Source organism: Copadichromis virginalis, linkage group LG15 (genome assembly GCF_057382275.1).
Source record: "Copadichromis virginalis isolate Kocher_CV1m ecotype Utaka linkage group LG15, C_Virginalis_male_GT1.1, whole genome shotgun sequence".
Taxonomy (NCBI): Eukaryota; Metazoa; Chordata; class Actinopteri; order Cichliformes; family Cichlidae; genus Copadichromis; species Copadichromis virginalis.
In genome coordinates this window covers 2,475,385-2,501,298 of record NC_140632.1, presented here as the reverse complement: position 1 = coordinate 2,501,298, position 25,914 = coordinate 2,475,385, and the positions used below count along the sequence as shown (strand labels likewise).

The following is a 25,914-nucleotide window of genomic DNA, read 5'->3' as shown; positions in this document are numbered from 1 at the left end:
TCAGCGCTTTAGCAGAACCACCTTTGAGTTCGGACTATCTGCAACAACCCGTACCCCTCTGTTTACCCATATTTCATGTCTGCAGTGAGCTCGGTGCAGGTTTCATTTCCTAGTTTATAAATTTGTTTGATAACTCATGCATCGCTGCTTTGGTGCTTCGCTTGAAAAACATCACATCCTATTAATCTCTTAATTTATATATGCTGCACAGTGTATACCTACCAGGAGCCAGGTTCATGCAAGACTTAGAGGAGAGGTCATATCATTAAGTGCACTTTTAATGCCAAGTAAAAAGATAGAAATACTGCATGCTATCATGCTTCACTGTAAACTTCTTCACGTATTAATTCTCAGTGAATGTGATCTTGGAACTGCCTTAGAGGCATTCGTGAAGACATAATAACATGCAGGGCTCAAAAACACGCGAAACCACAGACTGTATGTAAAAGATGGTTTGAAGTTGCGTGAACCTGCATTCTTTACAGTCACCAGCAGGGGGCTCCAGACTCATAACAAACCAGAAGTTTATGAGAAAATGACACCGCTTTTCACTCGATTTATGACTTTATACATGATTCCTGACGAGTTTATGATCTCAGTCTTCAAACAACATCATGTTCATTTTTTACAATTGTGGTCACATGAGAGAAAAGAAGGCACTAAAGCAAAGTATTTGTTTTATTTGTTTTTCATGATGTTGTATCTATTCAACAACAAACTTTTCCAGCTTATATTGACGTTTATTGCTCAAGAGTTGTCCACCACACTGAACATGATACAACCACTGGTAGCTAGGGGAAAATGTGTATTGTCTGAGCGGTTAGCAGTGATTTTGCTGGCTGTTGCTGGTAAATGCAGTTGCAAAGAAGACGCTACACCAAAACCTCCTAGTGATGGCTTTGGTTGCTAGCAGATTGTCAATCCAACCTCTATTTTTTTCACGTTTCTCTGCAAATAGTAGATAGCTACTAGCCGAGTGGTAGTAAAAAGGAAAGTTACAGTTCACCTTCAAAGTAGCCAACAAGTTCAAAGAGGTGCAGCTTTTACTTTGAAGGTGAACCGTCTGGTTTGTGTCTCACTTCTCATAGTTTTACTACAGCTCTGAGAGTCGTTGGACAGTGTTTATAGAGTCTATCACTTCTATTCAAACTATGACTGCAACATTAAATCCAATAACCTAAGCAATCACAAGGCTTCCAGTTGGGAAATGCATGTTTTTCCCTAGCGACAGGTGGTTTCCAAGTGGGTCAGTGTCTATAGGCCTATACACCTGGGGCTTTTTTAAAGGAGTTGCCATAAACCACCAGCAACAACACCCAACCAATCAAGAAATACTCAATTTTCCCTCATGACCAGTGGTTGCTAGTCTCTAGGCCTGTGTGCCTGGGGTTGTAATCACTTGATCCTACGTAGTCACCATAATTAGCACATGTCCAAAATGGCACAAAATTAACATGATCTAGTTAGTGGTTACTTATCTTAAAAACTACATATACAGACTGTGGCACATCCTGTCATCAAGATAAAACAATAAAGTTGCCTCAGCAACACATTTGAAATCACAATCCTTTTTAGATTAGATCAAAGGGCTGTAGGATGAGGTGCCCTACAATAGCAGATCATAAAATGCTGTACAAATTACACACCGATTGACTCTCTGTGAAAAGCACCCTGACTCTGACCTTAACCTAAATCCTAACCCTTTGACGTTAAGGCTTGGGATGGCGTGCAAAATAAATAATAAATAATAAGCTGCACCTTATTTATATGCAATCCAGCAACATCCAATCAGCCAAAGAGTAACACTGTTAGATGGCAAACAGCAGCTATTGCAGAAGCATTGTTTTTGCACAGATTTCACAAGCTCCGCTAATTTATCTCCATTATAACAGTGTTTATACCAACTGGAGATATACTTTATCTTCGTACTAAATCATAATCTCTCCAAGTTGAAGCAATTACGCTGCAAATGGTGTGAATTTAAACAGCGGCAATCAGTGTCTTATGCGCTTAGTGGGAGGGAGCGACCCACGAATTGATATTATCACAGAGAGACTTGGTGGATTTGAAGCTAAATGAATCTCAAATCAAAACCAAATGAGTCTCCTCTTCAGCAGACTCTCAAAAACAGAGAAATTGAAAGAAGAAAAAAATGAGTGTGGTTGGACCGGGATGCCTAATGCGCTCTATTCTCAGTTAATCATTTTTCTCCACCTCACCTCATAGCCTCTCTTCTTGTGTGCTTTTCTTTTTCTAGACATTCACTTTCATGCTGCGCGTCTTTTCTCCCCTCTTTCTGTTTTTTCGTTCCCCCCTCTGCCTTCATCCCTGACACCTCAGCAGGCGAGGTGGAAGATAGAGTCTTGATCCCAGGCAGGTTACCCTTGGCAACAGACCACCCACCCCTCTGGTAGTCGCACGTTCAGGGCAACCCAGCTAGCGCCAGTGTTGGTATCTGTCCCCCCCTCCCTGCCCACCAACCCAACCTGCAGAGATCAGAGGAGGCAATTTCTTATTTTTTTCTGTGTCATCATCTCCTGTAATTTAGGAACAAACACCCCTCCTTTGTTTTCCTTCACTTCAGCCTTCACAATCTAGCCCAGACGCCGCCAGCGAGGGATCAGAACACCGTCTACTGTAGATGCCAGCCATTAGCATTAGCATTTTTAACACCTGTTCCAGCGCACGGGGGCGTTAGCACTTCTAATTTTAATGCATCTCGCAAAGACAACATTGGGCAAACAAGGGCTGTGACAAAATTTTAAAGAACAACCATCTGTGTGTGTGTGTGTGTGCAGGCATACAAGAGCGTGTGAGTTCACGTGCACACTCTTGTGTTTACATTCATCAGTCTGTCTGTTTGTGCCTGGAAGTGCGTGCCCAGAATAGTATGTTTGTATAAACAGATGGATGAGAAGCTGTGCCTCTCTCTATCCCCGTCTCTTTGTCGTCCCCCAACACACACTCACACACACACTCTCACACACTCACACACACTCAATGAACTGCAGTCCAGGCTTTGCTCAGCAGTCAGAGACATGCTACCACAACATGGGACAGAGAGCAAGCGTCTCCGTCCTGTTATATACGATATATGAGCGTCTGTGTAATAATAAGCCTCCCCCTCAGTCTCGCATTTGTCTGTCTTGCTCCAATAATCAGCGTCCTTCTTGTTAATTGGGACTGCAGCTATCTAAAATAGCTTCTGCCCCCCCCAAAACACACACACACACACACTTTTTCTTTGTCACAGTTGTGGTTTTGTTTTTGCATATTACCCGAGACATGGGAAGGAGAGCGTGCAAAATACGGAGAGCAGCTCTTCAAACAAGCTAAAATCTTTTGTGTGTCTATTCAAATAATTTCAGCCCGTGACTCTTTACCAAGCAGCTGCAGCGATGCATGCGATTGTGACTCAAGGTATTCTCTGTGGGGAAAACACAAAGGTCAAAGATAAAGTTTGCCTGTGATTTTTTCCCCCCGTTTTAGTCTGGTATGTCTTTTATCTCGTTTCGTTTTTGTTTTGACTTAAACGCTCAGCCTGTTTCTGTCTGAGAAAATGGAGCGGGTAGGCATTTTGTGAATACATTAGAAAGTCGTTCATTTTGGAAAAATGAGGGGAGGAAAGAATGTAGGGTAAATTGTGTGACCGCTTGATTTATTGTATGCTACTTTCACTCTGGGGCTACCAAATTGAAAGTGCTCAAATTCAGCAGCACATTAAATTAAATATCTGCCGAACAGATTCTAATTTGATCACCAAGCTGTTTCAATTTCATTAGCCTAGTCCCTAATGGACTTTCACAGCATATTATTCCATCTAGCACAAATCCCATTCATTGACTTTTTTCTCCTTCTTTTAAATAAGCCCGTGGTGTACAGGGACCCCGTGGCCCCACATGTGCAGTGTGAGGTCATATGAAACCTGCTTTTTCTGTTACGGACACTTGACCAGGTAACTTTGAACCCAAACTGAGTAAATCCGCAAGTAAGCTCCCGATTTATGTCCGGCGACTTCCTAACAGCTGCTGTAAAGCAGTCCAGGAAGTATATGAACACAACCGTGGTAGTGTTGAGACTCTGTGTTTGTGTGTGTTTGTGTAGGGCACCAAGGCCCATTGCTTTTGCTTACGGCCTGATTACATGTTGTTGAAGTCCAGCACACGCTGCATCGTAATGGTCCGAATGAAGTAGTGCAGCAGCAGGTCAGGCAGATGAAAATTAACGGCAGAAGTTTTACTGTGTTTCTGTGGTTTAGCACGCTTTTAATTATGCAGTCTGCATTATAATAACGTGTGTGTGTGTGTGTGTGTGTTACTCTGACTATAAACAGAACAACACTCTTTCTCAGCTTTGCTCTCCATAGATGTAGTGTAGTACAGTACTGTGCAAAAGTCTTGAAACACCTCTCGTTTCTATATATTTAGGTCTTTCGGCTACTTTTACATACAACCTCGTACCAGCACAATTTCAGAGGTTTGTTTGTATGTTTGGCACTTAACGCTGACCTAACGTTAAAAAAGAAGCCTAACCTAAGTGATGAACCACAGTTGTGTCTACATATAATAGACAACTTGGCAAAGAATCGATTTTCAATTTCCAACCTTTTCTTTATAAATCTATGATAAATGCCAAAAGATAAAACAGGCAAATTTGACAGACATGAAATGATTTATTTTTTTTTACCAATGAGGTGATTCCCCAAAAGATATTAGCTGAAAATGTGGCATATCTCAGCATGATGTGCAGTGTGTCCTTGAATATTTAGAGGAAACAAGTGGAGGACAAAATAAAAAGCGTTAGGCCTAAAAAGTATGTGAAGCAGATAAAAAGCATCCGAAAGTCATTTCCTTAAGAAATAAAATCCAGCAAAGACCTGATGCAGGAGCTGAGAGATGCACCTGACTCTTTAGTTTCTACTGTCTGCAGAACCATCATCAGAAATGGTCTCAGTGGGAGGATGACTGTGGAAAAGAGGAGAAAATGTTGAGGTGTGCCAAATTAGACAAGAACTGAAAATCAGTGGCTTCTTATTGTTGTGATGAATTCAAGTCGACATTTTTAGCTCATGTCTGACTGGGAGAAACTTCATTTTTTAGCATGACAATGATCCCAAACACACTGCCAGTGTAGTAAAAGCATGGAGAGTCATGGATTGGCCTCCCCAGAACCCGGACTGCAGCATTATTGAAGCAGCGCAGCATCATGTTAACAGAGAAAGCAACAAAAGGCAGCCAAGACTGAAAGAAGAGCTTTGAATGTCCTTCAAGGAGCCTGGAGAACTTTTCCTAAAGACTAATTAAGGAAATTACATGAAAGCTTGACTAAGAGAGTTCAGGTTGTATTGAAGAATAAAGGCGGCCATACCAAACACCGATTATTCGTAGCAAAATATAAAGAAATGAGGGCTGCTCGAGGCTTTTCCTCTGATATGCATGATTTAATCCTTTTAGGGTAAAAACCACAAGAAAAAAAAGTTTATTCTGGAGAAACCACAAGGTTCAGGACAAAGGTCAAAGAGCAGAACCGATCAGCCTGATTGGAGTTGCTAAATGTAAAAAAAGACCTGAAACGATATTAAACAGAAGCGTTTTATGCAGATAACGAGCAACATATTCACTGGTAGCGCAAAGATGCAGAAGCCAAAGGTTCTTTGAGGTGCAGCCACTTTACTGAGGCAATGCAGCACTGTCGCAGGCAGCAGAGCACGCCGGTGACGATTAGGATCAGTGCACCGTCAGTACTCTAAGTTCCAAAAGGCTGAAAGTGATAGTATAGAACTCGAGAGGACTCTGCGGTAACATTGATAAATGTTTTCACCAGGCCGTCCGCCATTAGTGTCAAGGCAAGTTACAGCCACAAGAGCGGACAAACAGGAAATAGAGAAAGAGTGGGTGTAAATAATTGATAAGGCTGACCCTGCGCGATTCATATTCTGCAGCAGAGGATCAAAGAGCGCGGAAGAGAGTTTGACATTGAGCCTGAGCGCTGAAGTCAAAGCCATTACCTTCCACAGTAACGCTGCTGCTTGTGTTTATATTAAAAATGCAATGTCTCTTCCTCCTCAGTCTGGGCTAACACTAGCTGGCACTCCTGGGCATTAACCAGCTGGCTAATGGACGCTATGGTATAATCCCGGCAATTACAGTAGCTCTAAGTAGCGCAAGGTGGAAGCCATTTTGTTCCTGTCCATCCGATGAAGCAGTTTCTGGCTCTCTCAGGTGTGAGATACAGCCTGTGTTAGACCTCAGGGTTCTTTTAGGCCTGATCAATATTTCAGAGGCACCCAGGCCTCTGCACGTGGTATCCTCCCCCACGGCCTCGCACAACAGCTCTGCAGCCAATTATGAACATCTGAATGAACATTTGAGCCAATTAATCATTTATGAAATTTCACAGTTTTCAGAGGAATGTTTATTTGAATAGTCACTGTACAAAGCTAGGAAGCCCGGACGCTGCAGCTTTTAATATGAGAAAGTAAAACCGTGTCTGCGGTGTTTTATTCGGCTCCACGGTAGAATAGATCTATCCCAAATTAGATCCTATTTGTGGCGCTCTTCTGTCTGCGGCGCTGCGTACGCGGCGCTGCCACGAGGAGCCGCATGTCCTGTGTAAAAACAGAGCTTTCTTTCTTATTCAAAGCTCTGTGCCCCTTACAGAGAATCGGGCAAAACAAATAGCTGCCCAGTACTTACATCTGTTTAAGTAAATCCTTTAAAAGTTAACATTTTGGTCAAATTGTGACCAGACAGGGCAAAATGTTTCGGTTTGTTTGCCCAGTTGCCTGATGGGTCTTTTAACCATCGGACTTGTTCGTCTGTGTAATTCACACAAGCTTTACTCTTGTATGATAATTCTGCATTATTAAGCAATAAGAACAAGCAGTCTGATGTCCTGTAATCATTATGAAGCAATAATATAAAAAGTTTTTGTACAAAGTATCGGTATCGGATCAGTATCGTCGATACCACCCTGAATTTTACTTGGTATCAGATCAGAAAGGAAATCTGTGGTATCACTACCAGGTACCACAGCACACCTTCAGGGGTCTGGTGGAGACCATGCCTCAATGGGTCAGGGCTGCTTTGTAAGCAAAAGAGGAACCAACTCAACCAACATTAGGCAGGTGGTTCTGATGTTCTGCCTGATCAGTGTATGAGAGCATGTGCTTTTCAGTGCATTTATTGTTCTGATGTTGATGCCAACAGTAAGCTGAGTGTGTTATTGAATTTGGAACAGTGAAGCTCAGTGAAGCTCTCTGGCACATAGGGATATGATACATTATGCTTTGGATACATGGAAAACCATTTTAGCAGCTCCATCATGCTGCTTTTGCTATTTTCTAGATAGACACTTATTCTGCATAGAAATAGGGCTGCCACGATTAGTCGACTAGTCACGATTACGTCGACTATCAAAATCGTCGACGACTGATTTAATAGTCGACGCGTCGTTTGAAGCTTTGTAAGATCACAAAAGCCGCAGGAATAAGTAGCAGGATTTAAGAGTGTAATAACGGACTGAAACAGAAGATGGCAGCACTGCATGTACAAGGATGCCAGCTGCCGTTAAACCCCGAAGAAGAAGAAGAAGCTGTGTCCCAGAATTCATAGCGCAGCCCAGCTCAGTTTCCAACAATGGCGGCAGCTAGTAAGTTTTAAATTTACTCTTATTATTCTTTCTGGGTCACAAAATAAACGTTTAACATATTTTCAGGCGAGAATGTAGCTGTGTAAACCTCAAATATCTGCTCAGTTTATCAGGACACCACATATTTTCAAAAGCGCTCTGACGTTTTCGGAGACGTCTGTTACCCACCAGTTCGATAGCTAGCCGGGGGCTAGGCTAACTAGAGCCGTGAGAACACCGGACTCCCGACAAATCTTTTTCAAACCCACCGCTGTCTTTCACTACTCAGGTTAAACATATGAGTCACTTAGATAACTTAAAAATGTTGTTGTTTGGCTTTTTTTAGTATTTTATTTGTTCCTGAGTAAATCGGTTTGGCTGAGATTAAAGTTATAGTTTTTACACAGCTGAATAAACATCAAGCAGACAGCTGATTATCAGAAGTGTGAGATGCTCGAGAATTTACTCCGGTGTCCTGTTATATTTTAGATAGCAAGGAGTTTATTAAACTTCACCGAAACAATCTGCAGATTTCATTAAAATTTAATAAACTATCATCTTGTCTTTATTTTTAGTTAGCACATACCTTAAACACTTAAAGCTGTAAGCTAATGATAGTTATATAAGAGCAGATGCTGCTGGTGCAATAAGCTGTACGTTTTACGTCCAATGGATGATGATCTGATTAGTCGACTATCAAAATAATCGTTTGTGGCAGCCCTACATAGAAACATGCTTCAGATTAATATAATTTTCACAGATGTATGCTACTGAAGATAATATGTTTTCTTGAATGTTTGTAATAGGTAGAGCAACCATTTTCTGGCTTTTTTTTGTAATAGAAAGTGTGGCTGTGCCAGGGTTTCTAAATTATTTTTCATAACTAGGTGTGATTTGCTTTGGAGACCTAATCAATTTAATCTATTGTAGAAATAGAGACATTCTTTATGTAATTAGGGCTTTCAATTTCGCCAACAGCGCTTGCAAGACCACAGAAAAATATGCCAAGCTCTTGACAAGCCCAAGGCTTGTCGAGTTGTCAGCGCGTTCTGTACATGAAGAAACGACTAGCTGCAAAGGCCAGCGCACACTCGCACACACAAACCTCTCTTTTACTGCCTCTAACATCCTACCCTTTAGCAAATTTCTGACACTAGAGCTTGATGTGCACAAGAATAGACAGCTACAAATCACCGCGCCGTCTATGAGTTATCTCTGTCAATTACTGACGATAAATGGCTTTGGCAGTGGGAAGGCCAGGCGCATCAATCCTGCATGTGCTAGCTTCTCCACTCTATTGATTCTGCTTCCACTGCGTCCATGATCCAGTTTTGTTGGCCTCTGACCGCGAAAGCTAACTTGAGCGCTGATGTCAGATGAAAAGAGGGATATGTAACCCAAACTCCCACCCTGGGACATGTTCACATTCCTGGTATCAGATATTCCTCCCTCCCTTTATATAGATCTGCTGGAGTCATCCCGCTACAACTGCTCTGTACCCGTACTAGATTACAATCAGGGTTTGATTGTAATGCGATACTTTTTATTACAATTCTCTTTTTCTGATAACATTGTATTTTGTTCTATTCTTATTCTTATCATCCTATTCCAGTGTTTTTTCTTAATTTTTGCTACTGTAACTTTGCACTGTCCACCTTCTGCTGTAACAAAACAAATTGTGGGACTAATAAAGATTATCTTATCTTTTTGTATTGAGACAGGTCCCCACCTTTAATAACAATGTCTGACCTCAGAGTGCGTTCAGTGCACATCTTCTTATAGAAGATATCTGGGTCATAACTACTTATTTTTATGCATTTCTTTCTCCATCTTTCTTTTCCTCCCCAGCACAGCTAAGCTTATTGCTTATTCTGCCCATATCACCTGCATAAAATGGCTGTCAGATGTATTCATCTGTCTCAGGCTTGTAGCTTAACAGAATGACCATTCAGCGAGCGGGCGATGGCGTCTATTGTGAGCGGCTCGTCCTCCTGTACAGCAGCTGTCTGATGAGGGCTGTCTGCAGGCTTGCCCACCGCTGCCTTGAGTGATTCTCTCTCCTTCACTCTGCCCCGGGCGCTCCATGTGTTGGAGGCATTGATCGGCCCTGAATTGGATTGCAGCGAGCCTGATTACTGATGTCAGTGTGTGCCGGGACACGTGGGAACGCCGGAGATCCTCGTGCCGAGCTCAGGCTAGCTCGCAGCGGAGGGATGAGTCGGAGGGAGGGGTGCATTCGCTCGCCTGGAATTACATTTATCACTCTTAGTTACACAGAGCGTGAACACAACATGCACACACATACTGTACGCCTTAAGTGACCCACACACGTATACTGCAAACATAATCGTGTTTTTGATCCTATAGCGGCGAGCAGTCAGTGTTTGTGGCTGACATTAAATAAAGAGTGTGGGAGTCTGTTAGTCTATAAAAGGGCTTACGCGCATCATACCAGTAAATTACAACTATACTGCTGTAATTTGATTGTTACAACTAAATGTTGTTACACTGTATTTTTCCTCTAACACGACACTAAAGACACTAAAGATTCTTTTCTTTGTGAGGTTACACTTCATCGTCCGCGAGTCCGTGTGCACGTGCGGCGGCGTCCGCTTTCATTTGAGCGCGCGCGGGTTTGGAAGTGATTTTCCGCGCATCATTTGTTTACACCTAGAATAGCCGGCCATCATCTTTTCCACTAAGAGAACAATAGCCATTTTTTCCCTCTCCTTTTGCTCGGGAGACAATGAAGTGCCTTCCCGCCTCGCGAGCGACAGGCCAATAAAAAACGTAATTGGATCTGTCAATCAAACACTGCTGCAGCGCAGGGGGTGGGCGGGCAGGTGGGTGGGCGGCGGTGGCAGAGGCGGGAGGGTAGGCCGGACACTGGGAGTAGTGCAGATAGAGAAGAGAGAGAGAAACGGGGAGGTGTGCCATTGCAACACGCTAATACACACAGTTCCTTCTTTGCACTGCCCGGAGGCGCTCAGCAACAGTTACAAAGGTGTACAATTGTTGTGTTTTGCTGTTTGTTTGTACAGGGGCCGGGGGGATGACGATCTGTCTTTGTTTGTAGGTATTAGTGGGTCGCTGATGTGGCTTTGATGCGACTACGCAGGAGAGCCAGGGCTGCCAGAGCCTCTGAAGGTCACAGTGGATGTACTAGCGCTGATGTTTCTGTCTGTGCTTTGTATGCGCTCGGCCCGTCAGACATGTTGTTTTTTCATACCAGGGAAAGGTCTTGTCTTTAGTCAGGAAGGCCACGATGCTTTAGTAGTATTTTTCACGGTACAACAGACACGCCGAGCATCACCTTGTCACATTAAATCATCTGCATACTGGCGCGTGTGCTTATCTCGTCTCGGTGCTCGGATTATGTGTATTTGCTGTCAGATAAGCAGCGTGCGTAAACGTACACGTGCGCCCCCACACACCTTTGTTGGAAGTGTTGCACTAAGTTTTAATGACAACTGCTTAAATTAAGAGCCCATTTACAAGCTCTCTGACAGAGAAGTTAAGTGCGCGTTGAGGTATTCTGCTCGCCTACTCTGCGCCCGGGCTCAGCTTTTAGGAGATGGCTTTCTTGTTTTTCCATTATTAGCCGAGCTGCTCCATCGTTCCTTCCATTACGGTCTCAAGCACATTGAAATTCTGTATCTCTTTTTATGAATAGATAAAGGATGTTTAAACTGTAAGTGTGAGCGTGGCAGTGAATACTGTTCAGTGTCTTTTGACCACTTTGGCAGTTAAAAGGAGCTGAAGAGGAAACTACAGTATGCAGAGTCACTGCAGGGGTTCATTCGCTGCCTATTTTCTGGGCTTTCTACCTTTTTTAAAACTTCGAAAGGCTCCTCTGGAGGATGCTCCGCGCCTTGAATCATGACAACTCCTGCCCTGTGCACTTAAAAGCGGTTAAGAAATAAAAATGGAACCTTAATTAACAGAAATCAAAAGAAGCGCCTGCTTTCTTCCAGGGTTTTTAAGGTGCTCGAATTAAGAAGATGAAAAACAAACTTAATTAAAAAGTATTTTTTTAAATTTCCTATTGATGTCATGTGTATTTTCAGCCTGTTCTCTTGCCCTGGGTGTCAGCTAGGGCTGCCACGATTTGTCGACTAGTCACGATTACGTCGACTATCAAAATCGTCGACGACTGATTTAATAGTCGACGCGTCGTTTGAAGCTTTGTAAGATCGCAAAAGACGCAGGAATAATAGCAGGATTTAAGAGTGTAATAACGGACTGAAACAGAAGATGGCAGCACTGCATGTACAAGGATGCCAGCTGCCGTTAAACCCCGAAGAAGAAGAAGCAGCTGTGTCCCAGAATTCATAGCGCGGCCCAGCTTAGTTTCCAACAATGGCGGTAGCTAGTTAGTTTTAATATTACTCTTATTATTCTTTCTGGGTCACAAAATAAACGTTTAACATATTTTCAGGCGAGAATGTAGCTGTGTAAACCTCAAATATCTGCTCAGTTTATCAAGACACCGCATATTTTCAAAAGCGCTCTGACGTTTTCGGAGACATCTGTTACCCACTAGCTCGATAGCTAGCCGGGGGCTAGGTCACTAGCGCCGTGAGAACACCGGACTCCTGCAAATTGTTTTCAAACCCACCGCCGTCTTTCGCGACTCAGGTTAAATATATATGAGTCACTTAGATAAATTAAAAATGTTATTGTTTGGCTTTTTTTTTTTTAGTATTTTATTTGTTCCTGAGTAAATCGGTTTGGCTGAGATTAAAGTTATAGTTTTTACACAGCTGAATAAACGTCAAGCAGACAGCTGATTATCAGAAGTGTGAGATGCTGGAGAATTTACTCCGGTGTCCTGTTATATTTTAGATAGCAAGGAGTTTATTAAACTTCACCGAAACAATCTGCAAATTTCATTAAAATTTAATAAACTATCATCTTGTCTTTATTTTTAGTTAGCACCTTAAAAGCTTAAAGCTGTAAGCTAATGATAGTTATATAAGAGCAGATGCTGCTGGTGCAATAAGCTGTAGTTTTACGTCCAGTGGATGATGATCTGATTAGTGACTAATCGCATAAATAATCGGTGACTAGTCGACTATCAAAATAATCGTTTGTGGCAGCCCTAGTGTCAGCTAATACTGTTTCGTCCAACTCCATCGCACTTACACACAAGGCATTGCCAGAGGGAAAGGTCATAACATGAATGTTTCAGCTGGGCATCTTTCAGCAAGCAGGATGACTGTTGTGAAGGGCTGGAGTTTAACCATCATCTTCACCCCGACCTTATTAAGACCAAGAGAACAGTTAGTGAGTCGTGGCAGCTTTCAGTCACGTGGCTGTTGTCAGGCTGCTCGGAGTGTGTTGCACTGAAAACCTCCTGTGGTTGTACGTTTTTGCGGTCATCTTTAATTTGTGTTACACTCTTCACAATTTCATTACTGCTTGGTGATTATTTCGTGCATCTTTGCTACCGAGTTGGCGTCTTCCATGCAAACTGCACAGCAGTTCACTTACGACCAAAGTAATTACAAGCAACTGCCCACAACCTCCAACAACCACTGACAACTGGCTGTAGAATTCCCTAGCAACCCCCTAGCAACAGAGGTTCACTGATTGGTCTCTAGACTTCACTCATGAAATTGATTGTTAAACTCCAGTCTTTAGCAATCAATTTCATGGTAGCTTCCTGCAACCTACAACGGCCACATGAAAGTGGTTGTCAGATGGTCCCAAGGTCTGTGTGAGTGGGGCGTTTGTAGTTTAAGCATCTAACCAGCAAGTAAAATATAAAGTAAAAAGCAAGTAGTGGGGAAAAAAAGATTTCGACAGTGCATGATCCACATTCTCCCAGCAGATGAATCAGCAGCTTATCCAACAGCAAACCTCCAACCTGGTAATGTGGACTTTGTGGTTCTCTGAAATGGAATCACAGCCATTAAGGCACCTGCTCCAGTGACATCTGACCAAACAGCATGAGGACACACTGCTGTTTGATTTGTTGTTAAACTAACTTAATATAGCAAAATGTGTCCGGGAAAAAACATGACACGCTTCCTGTTTTACTGTACAGTGAAGCTTCCTTTGGTAATCGGGTGGTATAGTCTCACCATATAGTCTCACTTACAGCAAGAGGAACTGCATCAAGCATAGCTTGGCCTTATTAAGTGCTCCTCTTAGGTATGAAGAGCCTGTAAAATTAAATAGAGGTCAGCAGGTTTAAGTGTTGTGTCATTTAACTTGTAGCAATCCTGCAGCGCCTTTACACTGACGAGCACTGTCAAATTCAGCCTGACATTTTCAGGGTCTGTATAGTCACAGTCAGCCATGCAGGGCCAGTGTCTCTGCTGATCAATTAGCAATATGTGTCTGCTCTGTGTTCAGGCTTTCCTAATTTTGGTTTTGTTATGAGAAATAGTCCCACTGCTCTGGGCTTCTAAAGAAGGTAATTACACTGAGAGATTCCCTGTGGGGGATTAAAACAAATGACACAGAAAACACAGCCTTTCCCCATCGCCACTCACTCAAGCCCTGCCTCCGCTTTAAAACCTTTTGCTTGTAACGCCTGCATGACCATGAATACACAAGCAGTCACAATAAAACACACTCTGGCAGCTCGTGAAAATTAGTGGGGTCGAGGGGAGAGAAATCAGAAAATGACGAGGGGGCATCACGATTTACGGACATGGTATAACTGGTTTAGCATTAAGAGCTAAACAAAGCATATGGTATTCATGCATTCTGTAAGGACCGCGGCAGAAAAAGCATCTGTCCTGCCAGTTTTGTGGTGACAGGCTGCAGGGAGCATTACTCATCATTACAATCTCTGCTGGCAGCCTATTTTCATCACATTACAGTGGTATAATGAAGCGTAGCGCGCTAGCGTCCTCAGGTTCTCTGAGTAGTTCACCATTAGCACCAGCCGGGGGCATTCATCCAAGTAGCTTTATTGAACTTTTTACAGTTAGTTTATTGTATAATTAATTCATTACGGCACAACAATACATGTGGGTGGAATCTGCGGTTCAAATTCATCTCGCGCTGACAGCGGTGCCACACAATTTCGTATCGCTTGCATTTATTAAGCAGCGCTCACTTTGTTTGATGGCGTCAGACCAACTCTTTCGTGCTCTTTGTGTCTGTTTCAGGAACAAGGCAAAATAGGTGTGACGTTCAACATCGGAACTGTGGACATCAGCGTCAAGGAGGTAAACACGCTGATAAACGATGGCAAATACCATTTGGTCCGGTTCACCAGGAACGGGGGCAATGCGACCTTGCAGGTGGACAACTGGCCGGTCAATGAGCACTTTCCCACAGGTACCGACCTCATTTTTAACTCAGTCTATTTGATATTCTGTTATTAACCCAATGAATCCTTTCTGGAGTAATTCAAGGTAAATTAGTAGTAATAGCTTTAAAACCACTGGACACCATCTATTTCATCATGCAAAGGGCACAAGCAGGAAGAAAGGATTCACCTTCACTTGCTCTCCGGGGTAAAATATGTGAGATGACTAACAAGCATGTGGCCATCACCTGGCCAACATCATACTCGTACTGTAACATGTGCTTCAAAACCCTTCAATAAACACGATAACGCTTGGCTCCACGGGAGGGGGGGGACACGAGCTTGAAATCTTTTGTCTTGCAAGACGCATTAACTGCGCAACATTCGGTCAGCGGGCAGGCAAGGAGAGCACTGAAGGCAGAAACCAAGGGTGGCCTGTTGGCCAGATAAAGCTGCTGCCTGCCTGTATCTCTCATTCCCAGGTCAGCAGAAGCGGCGCACCAGCAGAATACAAATAGGGTCATCAAACGGAGCGCGCTCCATTTGGAGACTCAGGCACTCCCTCCATTTGGAACAGATATGTGCTGCTCAGCTAGCTAGGTGAGAGAGTGTGAGAGAGGGAAAGAAAGAGGGGAAAAAATCCTCTCCTGCTTCTACTTAACAGTCCATTAAATTGAGTTGGCTCTCCTCAACTTTGATATCTGTGTCTCCATGTCAGCCGGCTTAGGAGAAGCTACCTTTGTTTGCTCGTTTCCTATTACCCTCCTCTTCAATTTCACTTGGTCAAACAGAACAGACACACGGGGAGACAACATGGGAACAAAGTGGCAGTCGAGCCAAGAATGACAAAAGATAATATGAAACGTCATTGATCTCTGTGGAACAATTGTGCCGCGCTGGTAGGACGAGAATGTACAGGATTACATGTCGACTAAAAAGCCAATGTTAAATTTCCTTGAGATATGAGCTCGGCTATATCTAAGAAGCCATCACGCATCAATAATTGAGATATTCTGTTCTGAAAGCTTTAAAAAAAACATATGCAGAAATGTTGATACCACGTAATCGTAGGAAGCCAGCAAATATGAGTCGATCCCTTTCACTATGTCTCAGCAGCCCTACAGCATGCTCCTTTTGCCTGCTTGCCTTCACCGATGACAGGCCAGCATCCTCTCCTGGCGTGACCTGGCACGCTGTTGTGGTTTGGTTCAGTGCCAGCGCAGGTGACGTTAATCTCTTCTGTCTCTGGCTTTCTTTTGCCGCCGGCTGTCTTTCGCTTTTCTTTGAGCAGATAAGGTCGGACGGGTTTCATAACCGCATTTCAGCTGCAGTAACGCTGCGAAATACTGAGAAACTCCGCAGCGCGCACACAAGTGACATCTCCGTGGCGTACACATTGGCGCTCGCGTGTGCGCAGCGCTCGATGAAGAAATTGAATTAATCAGGCAGAAGCGGGCGCGATTGCTGCACAGAGGTAGTGTCATGTCCCTTATGTTCCCGACTGTGGATCGCGCAATAGTTCGACCGTTCTTCATCTTTAATAGCCATCAGTTTGGGATAGGAATTGAACGCCTACCACCTTCATAATTACCTCAAAGGGCCTGCTTGCATAAGCATGCAGTGCTTGTTTCCTTAGCTTCTGCCAATACGTATGCCGGAATCTGTGATCCAAAGCCAGCAAAGCTCAGGAGTCACTGCTAAATGGTCGTTAAGGTTTACATCTCCGCTTCAGGAATGCACAGCAGAAAGAAGTTTAGCTGTGGATTTCTTTCAAGCGATCCCACTGAGGTTTGTTCCCTTTTCTGTCCGCCTGCCATTGTCTTGAGATGGAGTTGAGGTCGGCGGATCGAATGCGTGGTAATTTCTTTTTCTCTTCTGCACAGGTAATTTGCAGGACATTCAGTGATAGTAATTCAACGATGATTGATTTTTTTCCCTCGCCCTCCCTCCTTTGTAAAGGGGTTGTCATCTCGTGAGTAATTACATGTTAGGGTCCAGACTCATCGACTGCCTTCTCACACTTCTAATGCTTAACTTGAAGGCAGTAGCTGCCACGAGGCTCTCAGGCCGCTCAATAAACAGTTACCGGATCTGGGCATGCCCTCTCCCTGGTGGGGGAATAGGTGAGGACAAAGGTGTTGGTGGTTTGCTTGTCAGTCAGAGCCGCTTACAAAATAGGCCTGAGGTGTGTAAATTGGACATCTTAACAACAGTGTTTAGAGAGTTGGCCAACAAAAGCATTGAGACATTAGGATTCACTTCAAATGGCAGCAGCCAGTTCTGACAGCATGACGTGCTTCTAAATAACGGACGATTTCATAACTCCACAACTTTGGTGTTTCTTTGCTTATTTCAGCCTCATTTTTAACACTGACTATGAAATTGCACCAAATCTTCCTTAAGCAGCAGCCACAAGATTGTTTTGATTGAAGCTGTTGTAAGATTCAGTCTTTGGAATAACGTTACAGAAAGCCGTTACTCTGATGAGCTTCGGAAGGAAGTTTGGGTGGGGGACACTCAGCGAGGCAATTTCATTCCTTCTTTAATGAGCTGAAGAGTTTTCATCTGCGCCAGAATAATTGGTTACGAATTCTTATAATGATCAATTAGAATTTTTCAAATGATGAGCTTACATCACGTAAGTGCTATTTGAACACCGGAGGTGAGGATCTCTGAACATGGGCGTCTGTACTCCTACGTACATGTTCCATTAAAACGTGCACTTAATTTGTCATTAAGTGCACGTTTGTATATTCATTTATTTTATTCGAAATCAAGGAAAATTCTAAGTGAACACAAACTTTTGAGTGGTAGCGTGTTCCAATATAACATGGGTGTCAAATATAAGGCTCGGGGGCCAGGATCAGTCCAGAAAATAAATTCCAATCTGGCCCACTGAATTGTGGGAAGTGTGAAGAAGGGCCTGTCATATTTTAATTGTGCTTTCATGGGTTTCATACTGATAAACACCTCCTCGCCTGGAGGGGACAGGACTGTCCAGGCACTGAGCTAACTTCAGTTTTTTTGTTTATGTTAAAGATTGTCAGTTTAAACTCTGCTGACAGACGTCTATCATTTTCTACACAAATTACACTTTTTTCTTATATTAATATATATGAGGGATTTAATGTATAGTTAAACATCTTTACACTGACAGAAAGGCGAGTTTCACTTGTCCGGCCCACTTATGATCAAAGTAAGCTGAATGTGACGCATGTACACGGGTATTTTTAAAAACGGAGATTTTCCGTTTTCGTTTTAAAAAATAATCCCGTCCACACGTAAAGGCAGAAATGAAGGAAAACGCTGCTATGAACATGCCAGAGCAGCAGGTGGCGCTATATTCCTAACCGTGTAGAAATGTTGGCCAATCAGAAGTCTAGAAGCCTCGGTGGGAAAGAGTAAACAAAGCTGGGGCATAGAAGCAGAACCGAGTCGTATGTGTGGAGGACAGTAACTGTGTGTGTGTATGTAAGCATTTAAACACTGCAGAGAGAACAATTAACAGTAACCGTATTTTGTCTACGTCCGCCATGGTAGAAATTCATTTCAGCGAAACAGTAACCCGGCGCACAGTGTGACGTCAAAAAAGGCGCACACCTTTGACGCTGCCTTTTCTCCGTTTTCCTCGTCCACACGTAAACGCAAAAACGGAGTTTTCAAAAATCTCCACCCTGGCAGGAGTTTTTAAAAATCTCCGTTTACAGTGACCGAAAACGGCGTTTACGTGTGGACGAAAGGCGCAAACGCACAGAAAAATCTGCGTTTTCAAAAATACCCGTGTGGACGTAGCCTGAGTTTGGCATCCCTGCACTTTGATGCTAAAGCCATATTACCATCGTTAACTGTAAGAGAACCAGTCACAGTAAGCCGGTATGGTACAGAAATGTAATGGATTGCATTAGATTGTAATTTTATTATAAATATAAATAATAACATAATCATTTTACTATATAGTGTCAAATCACAACAAAAGTAACCTCAAGGAGCTTTGTATTATAAGGTAGAGACCCTGCAACAATCATATGACCCCTATGAGCAAGCACGGCGACAGAAGGAAGGAAAAACTCCCTTTTAACAGGAAGAAACCTCCATAAGAACCAGGCTCAGGGAGCCAGGTGGCCCTGCTGTGACCTTTTTGGGTTGAGGGGAGGCAGAGATTTGTAATAACTAATGATTAAATGCAGAGACGTGTAAAAAGGTCCAGCCCTAACTATATGCTTTAGCAAAAAGGAAAGTTTTAAGTCTTAAAATTAGAGATAGTGTCTGTGTCCTGAATCCAAACTGGGAGCTGGTTCCATGGAAGAGGTGCGTGAAAGCCTCGTCTTCTAAATATCCTAAGAAGCACACGTAAGCCAGTAGCCTGGGAGCGACATGCTCTATTGGGGTGATATGGTATCTATCTCCTATCCATCCAGCCGTAATCATAACCATTTATTCAGTTCGGGGTCACTGCGAGACCGCAGCCTATCCCCGCTGTCATAGGATGAGAGGCGGCGTCCACCCTGAACAGGTCCCGTCTTTCTCCCAGTGAAGCAAACAGGTTGAAGGGTTCCCTTTGCAGTAAGATTAAACACAGGCAGTGAAGCTAATTCTGACACGCGGCTGAAGAACAGGAACATTTTATTAAATAACTGAATGAATTATGCAAACTGCTACACACTGTCTGATTGTCTGTTTGTTTTTCTGCAGTGTTACTGGGCTCTCCTCTCAGCTTAGTTCTCCTTTGTTCCCGTCTCATTATTTAGCATTCAGTGCTACCATAGCTGACAGCCAAAAATATAATAAATAAATAGTTTCAATAATTTAAACTGTCTTTTCTTCCATTTCTGCTGAGGTCTGCTCAAAACATGGAAGGCAGTGCACGCTGTACAGAGAGATAGGATGGATAACCTTAGTGTCAAGCTGAGCATGCCCAGTACACAAGCGCTCAGAACTTGATATTGTCAGTATCAAAGGTGACTTAAACAAAACTGCTTTCACTGATAAAAAAAATCCACACTTTAATGCAACCTGTGTTAAGAAACAAGACGGAAAAGAACTTGTGCACTTCACAGCCCCATTCTTCTCTATAACAGTACACCCGCTCTGATCCCACACTGGAGCGTTTCCACGAGGCTTCGGCAGCTTACGCGCGCGCGTGTTTGCGTGTGGGCGTCGAATGTATGCGTTGACTGCTTTTGTCTTCCTTTCTCTAATTATTCTCCCCCTCTAACAGTGCCCTCTCAGATCTCTGTTCTGTTTTTGTCCTCAAATTCCTTTTTATCCGTGTTTCTCCGCCTTTTTCGAGTCGGTGCTCATCGTGGCTACGCATCTTTCTCGCAGTCCTGTGTACTTGTGTGACAACCCACATTACTGCAGGGACTTGTCTTTGTCTAGTGAGAGGCTTCCAATTTCCTTATATAACACTCCGAATCCCTGCACTCTTTGATTTCGGATTACATGATCTCTTTTTTTATTTGCGTGAGTTCGAATCTTTGAATCAAAGAATTATTAGACCGAGCCAGGCGGAGATTGTGCATCGCACGTTGCCTCGAGCTGGCTGAGGTCCAGGCGTTGTCTCAGATGAATGACCATTGGCCTAACTACTCTGCTAGTGCCTTGGGGAAAGTATGTCCGTGTGCGTGCGTGTTTGTGTGTGGTCCATCATTTGTGATGGGTACAAGGGGTTGGTCATAGCCAGAACAGCCTTGTGTTCATTTTCAGACACACGAACGCTCGAAAACACGATTACTTTCATCCACACGCTGATGCGCACAATGTTGCGACTCCCACAACCTGAAACAGACACAATGAGTTGCACGGTTTCAAAATATCTGCCAATCTTTGTCTTGAAATACAGACAAAACAATTCCTCAGGAGCGAGATAAATCCCCACGCGTCCCTGGGGCCAAACATGATTAGCCCTATCTGAGACACAATCTTTGTCGCTCTCACAACTCAGACTAAGCCGAGTGTACAAGCCGCCAATCTAATTCATCTTTTCAGCACCATAAATTTCAGAGCGACCTGATAAATGATGAATTTACTCCCTGGCTTCGTCTGACGCCCGAGAGAGAATGGAAGGAAGATCGGGGGCAGGCGTGCAGGAGAAAAAGAAGGGACGTGGGTGAATAGAAAAGAAGTGCAACCGGTGAAGGAATACAGAAGCGTTTAATGGAATACGTCGACAAAAAGTGAGAAAGAGCTGACATGTAGACGGGCACAGAAGAAGAGAAAGTGAGTGAAAAGTAGATAAATTGTGGCTGCAGCTGTAGAGGCCGGATTCAGCCAAGAAGAGCAAAGAGAGCTGATTGCTGAGTCTGGGAGACGGAGAATAGCGGGAGCAGATGAAGGAGCTGGAATATCGCTGGATGGACAGTGTGCCGAAGAGAACGAGAGAATGGAAAAAAGCTTGAGTGCACGGATGAATAACCAGGGAGCGAGGAAGAGAAACAGAGATGAAAGTCAGGTGTAGATGGGAAAGAAGGTGGCTTGTGCGAGATAATCATTACCAGGGGGCTGCGGTGGCGAGCTGTGGAGTTGAGCTGCCACACTATATCAAATGTACTCATCATCCCCAAATAGAGAGAATGCCAGGAGCCTGTCACGGTGGCCATTTTCACAGTTTTGATGCACTCTCAGCACTGGCCCTGTGATGGAACCCCGGTGAGATTAGTCTGGCAACCAACTGCAGAGAACGAAGCAACCGACCAGCAGACGACTGTCACCGTGCCAGTGTTTGTGTTGACTGAATGGCTGCCACCAAAGGGAAAAAACCGAGACACTGTTTTGGCTAGGAGGAAAAAAACAGTGATGGCATGCAGCGGGGCCGAAGTAAAAGCCGGCAACGTGCGCATAAGCTCGCAGCAAAATAATATAATAATGATAAACATACGTAAATATTTATATTCACCTGGTCTTCTCTATAAGGGCTGTGTGGTGTTATCACACTTTACCTTTTAAGGCCCTGCAGAAACACAGAGAGAAGAGACGGACGACAAACTCACCCATGAGGCGGCCTTCCTGTACAAGCAAAATGAAAGTGTCCTGGTTGGGTTAGCTTTCGACTGACTAATACCAAAACCAAAGCAAACATAGCTAAGTTAGCTTGAGTTAAGGTTGGCAAATTTAAGGTAAGATTCCTGGAAGATCAGCTGATCACAGAGCTGCTGCTGCCTCTGCAAGCCCTTTTGTAACCCATTTCCAAAGTAGCTCCACCTTCGCTGTCATTATATTATGCTGCTATTCATACTGTCATCATATTAATGCTGCTATCCTGTATATATTGTACATACTATTGTTTGAGTACTTACGATTGTTTTTTTTGTACTTTTTATATTTTACATTTATATTTATTATTGAAACTTGCACCAAGGGAGTGGCACTCCAATTTCGTTGTACTCTGTACAATGACAATAAAGGCTATTCTATTCTATTCTATTCTATTCTATACCTGTCCGTACTGATGGGTGTTTGTTTCTCGCCCTACAAATATACAGTTTTTCTTTTGCTTGTTTTCATTATGGACGTTGACTGAAAATGAAACCGGTTCTCTGGCTTTAAAGAACATCAGACATATTATAATGTCAGATTGCTCATTCGTCTCTCTCCTCAGTGCACTGGCAGGAAATATCTGTCCACTATGTTTAGGGGGAAAAACTGAAACCCTTAGTAGACTGACTTTTTAATAAACAGTAGTGCTTTTATTGGCAAGGTCATCCATTCTGAAGTCACCTCTAGAAATTGAATATCAAATTGACAAACTAGAGAGAATTTTCTCATTAGTTGCACAATTAGCTGGTGGTGTATTCATTACGTGGGGACTGTCACCTCATTAATCACCTAGAACAATGTAAGAGCTATACCTGAGACCACGCCATTAGCAATGCACAGCAAACTTACAGCTTCTTCTCCGTCTTCCTCTCAGTCTCGTGATTCCACTTCGTCTAAAGGACGACGTGAGGCTACGTTTGAGACTTTATGGAAAAGACAAAGCAGAAAGAATGCGAAGAGATTATTTGTCGATGGCACTCATCCACCCTCCCCCCGTGTTTCCCGGCTCGCTCGATCAAACTCCAAACCTTTTCCGAGCGTCCTCTGATTTCAAACACGAACATCTTGCCTCCCTCTGTGGCCCTTGTCCAGAGGAGAGTGTATTTGGCTGCCACCTGAAACCTGCTTGAGATCAAAGGAATGGGGAGGGAGTCCTGCTAGTAGCTGATTAACCTGCTGGCACACTGCAGAAACATTCGTTTAGCTCCTTGAGCTCCCTTGCAGCCATATCTACACTCCATCCCAGCTGGCTGTAAACTGAGCACTTGGATGTTTTTTTTCTGTGAAAGGTAGCAAAGAACGCAAGGAAGACAGAAAAGAGAGAGGGAAGGGAAACTGGTACGAGCTCACGGTTTTATGCAGTTGTGACGCGTTCGCGCGTAATGTTATGGAAGTTTAGTCAGCAGGTCAGAGCAGTGGTGACTTACACCGAATGTAGCTTATTGCCAAACCAAGAAAGAAAATGAAATACAACCCGGGCGGGTGTCAGAACGAGGGCGTGAATGTAAGCACGTTCAAAAGCTCCAAACTAAACACACTGGCAGGTGAAGCTTTGCCCTTTCAGTTGTATTATACTGTAAATGAGTCAGTGCCAGTGCCTTTCTTCTTTCTTCCTCCAAATCCCTTTCCTTCTGGATACTGAGTGACATCACACTGCCATTCGTCTCTTTTGTTAGACCTCAAAATGTTTGAAGACGGACTTGTACGTCTCCATTCTCGCTGTCGACAGATCCGCGGCACCTTTCAAAGGGAGAGGATCCCTGTTTGTCAGACAAAATGTTGCATCCCGGCACATTCACAAAGGAAATTTGTAAACACTACTGTTATATACCTCCAGCCCAACAGGAACATTCCCAGAAGAGGTGGTTGCGTTCTTTTGGTGTTTCTTTGAACCCAAAAAGCCTCCCACTATGTCAGTAATGATCTCATTTGTATGCATTGTCCTCTTCAAATCTGTGTCACTGTGGGACTACCCCCCCCCAAACAGGTCTGCTGTGCTTCAAATTACCACCTCCTCATCTAACGTTGCCTCCTTTTCCCCTCAAAAGCTGCTACACACTCATTCCCTCCAAGTAGCTACCCCACCAAATCGTTCCTTGGCCCTTGAAATGTGAAAGCAGGTGGTGTCCAGTGGGAGAATTAGTGCACATAAATTACCTCCAATTTGCTTCAGAGAAAGGCGCTTTATGCATGTCTGCCTTTTTAACCACTTGATCTCCTTCCTTTTGTCTCTATTATGTAAAATGACGTAGATGTGATGCATTTCCTGTGTTTTGACTTCTTCTTGCAGGATTTTTCTTTCCCTACAGTTTGTTTTTCCTCATTGCTGCTGTGTGTGGAGTGTGCTGTATAAATATGAGTTTTAAAAAATTTCCACTAAAGTAACGCTACTTTGGGGTAAAAGAAATATACATATATATTCATATATATCATAAAGCTTTTATAAATATTTCTAAACAAAGATAAAACTCTTCATAAACCACTGTATAAATGTGTGATGTCTGTTGCTGTTGCCAACTGTTTGAAGCTGTTTGTTAAACTTTCAAACTTTAAAGGCAACAGCGACATTGAGCGCTATCAAATGGCAAATAAGAAAATCCCGTTCAAATATACCCGGCCAGTAGAAGATTGGCTTCAGGACAAAGGTAAATCTTTATCGAACTTCTAGAATGTTCTTTATTTTCTGTCATTTCATCGGCTTGTTCCCTTTCAACCTCTGAGAATGAATAACCATCCCTTAAACCCTTTAAAAAACCAGTAAACCAAAGCAATTTGTTTTATTTTGTTTGTGTTTTTAGCCTTTTCGTCCTTTCCCTTTGGTTCAGTTTTTATGATGCTTTTTTTTATTATTTCTTGTCCCTTTTTCTGTCATTGTCATCTTTTAAAAAAAAAAAGTTGAACCATGGTGTCTAGTTAAAGGGACTGGGAAGTGATTTTGTAAACAGTGCAACAACAAGATATGAAATATCAAGTGCTGCTAATCTTTTGTGCAAAATTGACTAGGTGGAGGCATTATGCATTATTATCTATGCCGCAACAGTCGGCCGATTGTTTTGAGAGGAGAATTAACTCCCTTGGCTCAAATCCTCTGCAATGTTTGAGAACAAATTAATCAGTGGGCATATCCCCCTGAAAACTTTCCAAACAGCAGGTGCCTCTCCCTGCTGTAATTCATCTGATTGTACTTAAACACATCAAACACAATAAAATTCTCACTTGTTTGGCGATGGAGAGCTAATTGGAGCCTTTTTGACGGCAAAGCGTCACAGCGCGCCTGCCAAGGTGCACTGTGCCCTGATAGAGCTGTGCTTTTTTTCTTTTCCAGTCGTTAGATTAAAACCAGCACCTTGTTCGTATTGAACATTTTGTGGGGATTTTCCCAGAAAAAGAAGAAGTCTGTTTCCCCCTTTGTTTTTTCTGGTGCTTAATCCATCATAAAAATATCATAAACTGCTTTTAAAATTCATTGCACATAAACATCAGCATAACTTCATCATAAAGTCCCTTTAACAACTGTAAAACAAGGCAGGTTTGGAAAAAAAATCCCATTACCGCTGCATGCATGACTCCACACGTGCTATTTCATTTTTCTGTGATATGAACGTTGCCCCTGCCATTTCATACCTAATGTATTATGTATTACATAACAAACAAATGTAGCGGGCTTGCGGTGTTATGTGTCTGTAAATTATACAATGGAGATTTTTAATTATGATTGGTGCATTGTGAAAGTTTGCTGTGCTTTTCTTTCATTGGGAATGCATGAGCAGTGTGTTTTGATAATGATATTTGGGCTTCTCCTAATGAAAATCACATGAATTGTAGCAACTGGGCATTGCACATTATTCCCCATATACATGCTGTACTTATTGCTCGAGACCCTTTTGTCCACAGAATAACAACAAAGCTGTGGAAAGTGTTACAACACTGCTGCTGCTGTGACAAGTGTATCTGTTTCAGCTCTAGCAGCAGTTTGAAATCTA

At 43.1% G+C, this 25,914-nt stretch overlaps 1 protein-coding gene across 2 annotated transcripts in view; it reads left to right on the top strand.

Moving 5' to 3' along the window:
* The window catches only part of nrxn3b (neurexin 3b), a 318,352-nt gene that overhangs the window by 256,274 nt on the left and 36,164 nt on the right, over positions 1-25,914 (top strand). For both annotated transcript variants that reach the window (XM_085431332.1, XM_085431331.1), the window contains 2 exons: positions 14,754-14,925; positions 24,487-24,576. In XM_085431332.1, coding sequence (XP_085287458.1) covers positions 14,754-14,925; positions 24,487-24,576 — 262 coding nt within the window. The remainder of the gene's footprint in view (positions 1-14,753; positions 14,926-24,486; positions 24,577-25,914) is intronic.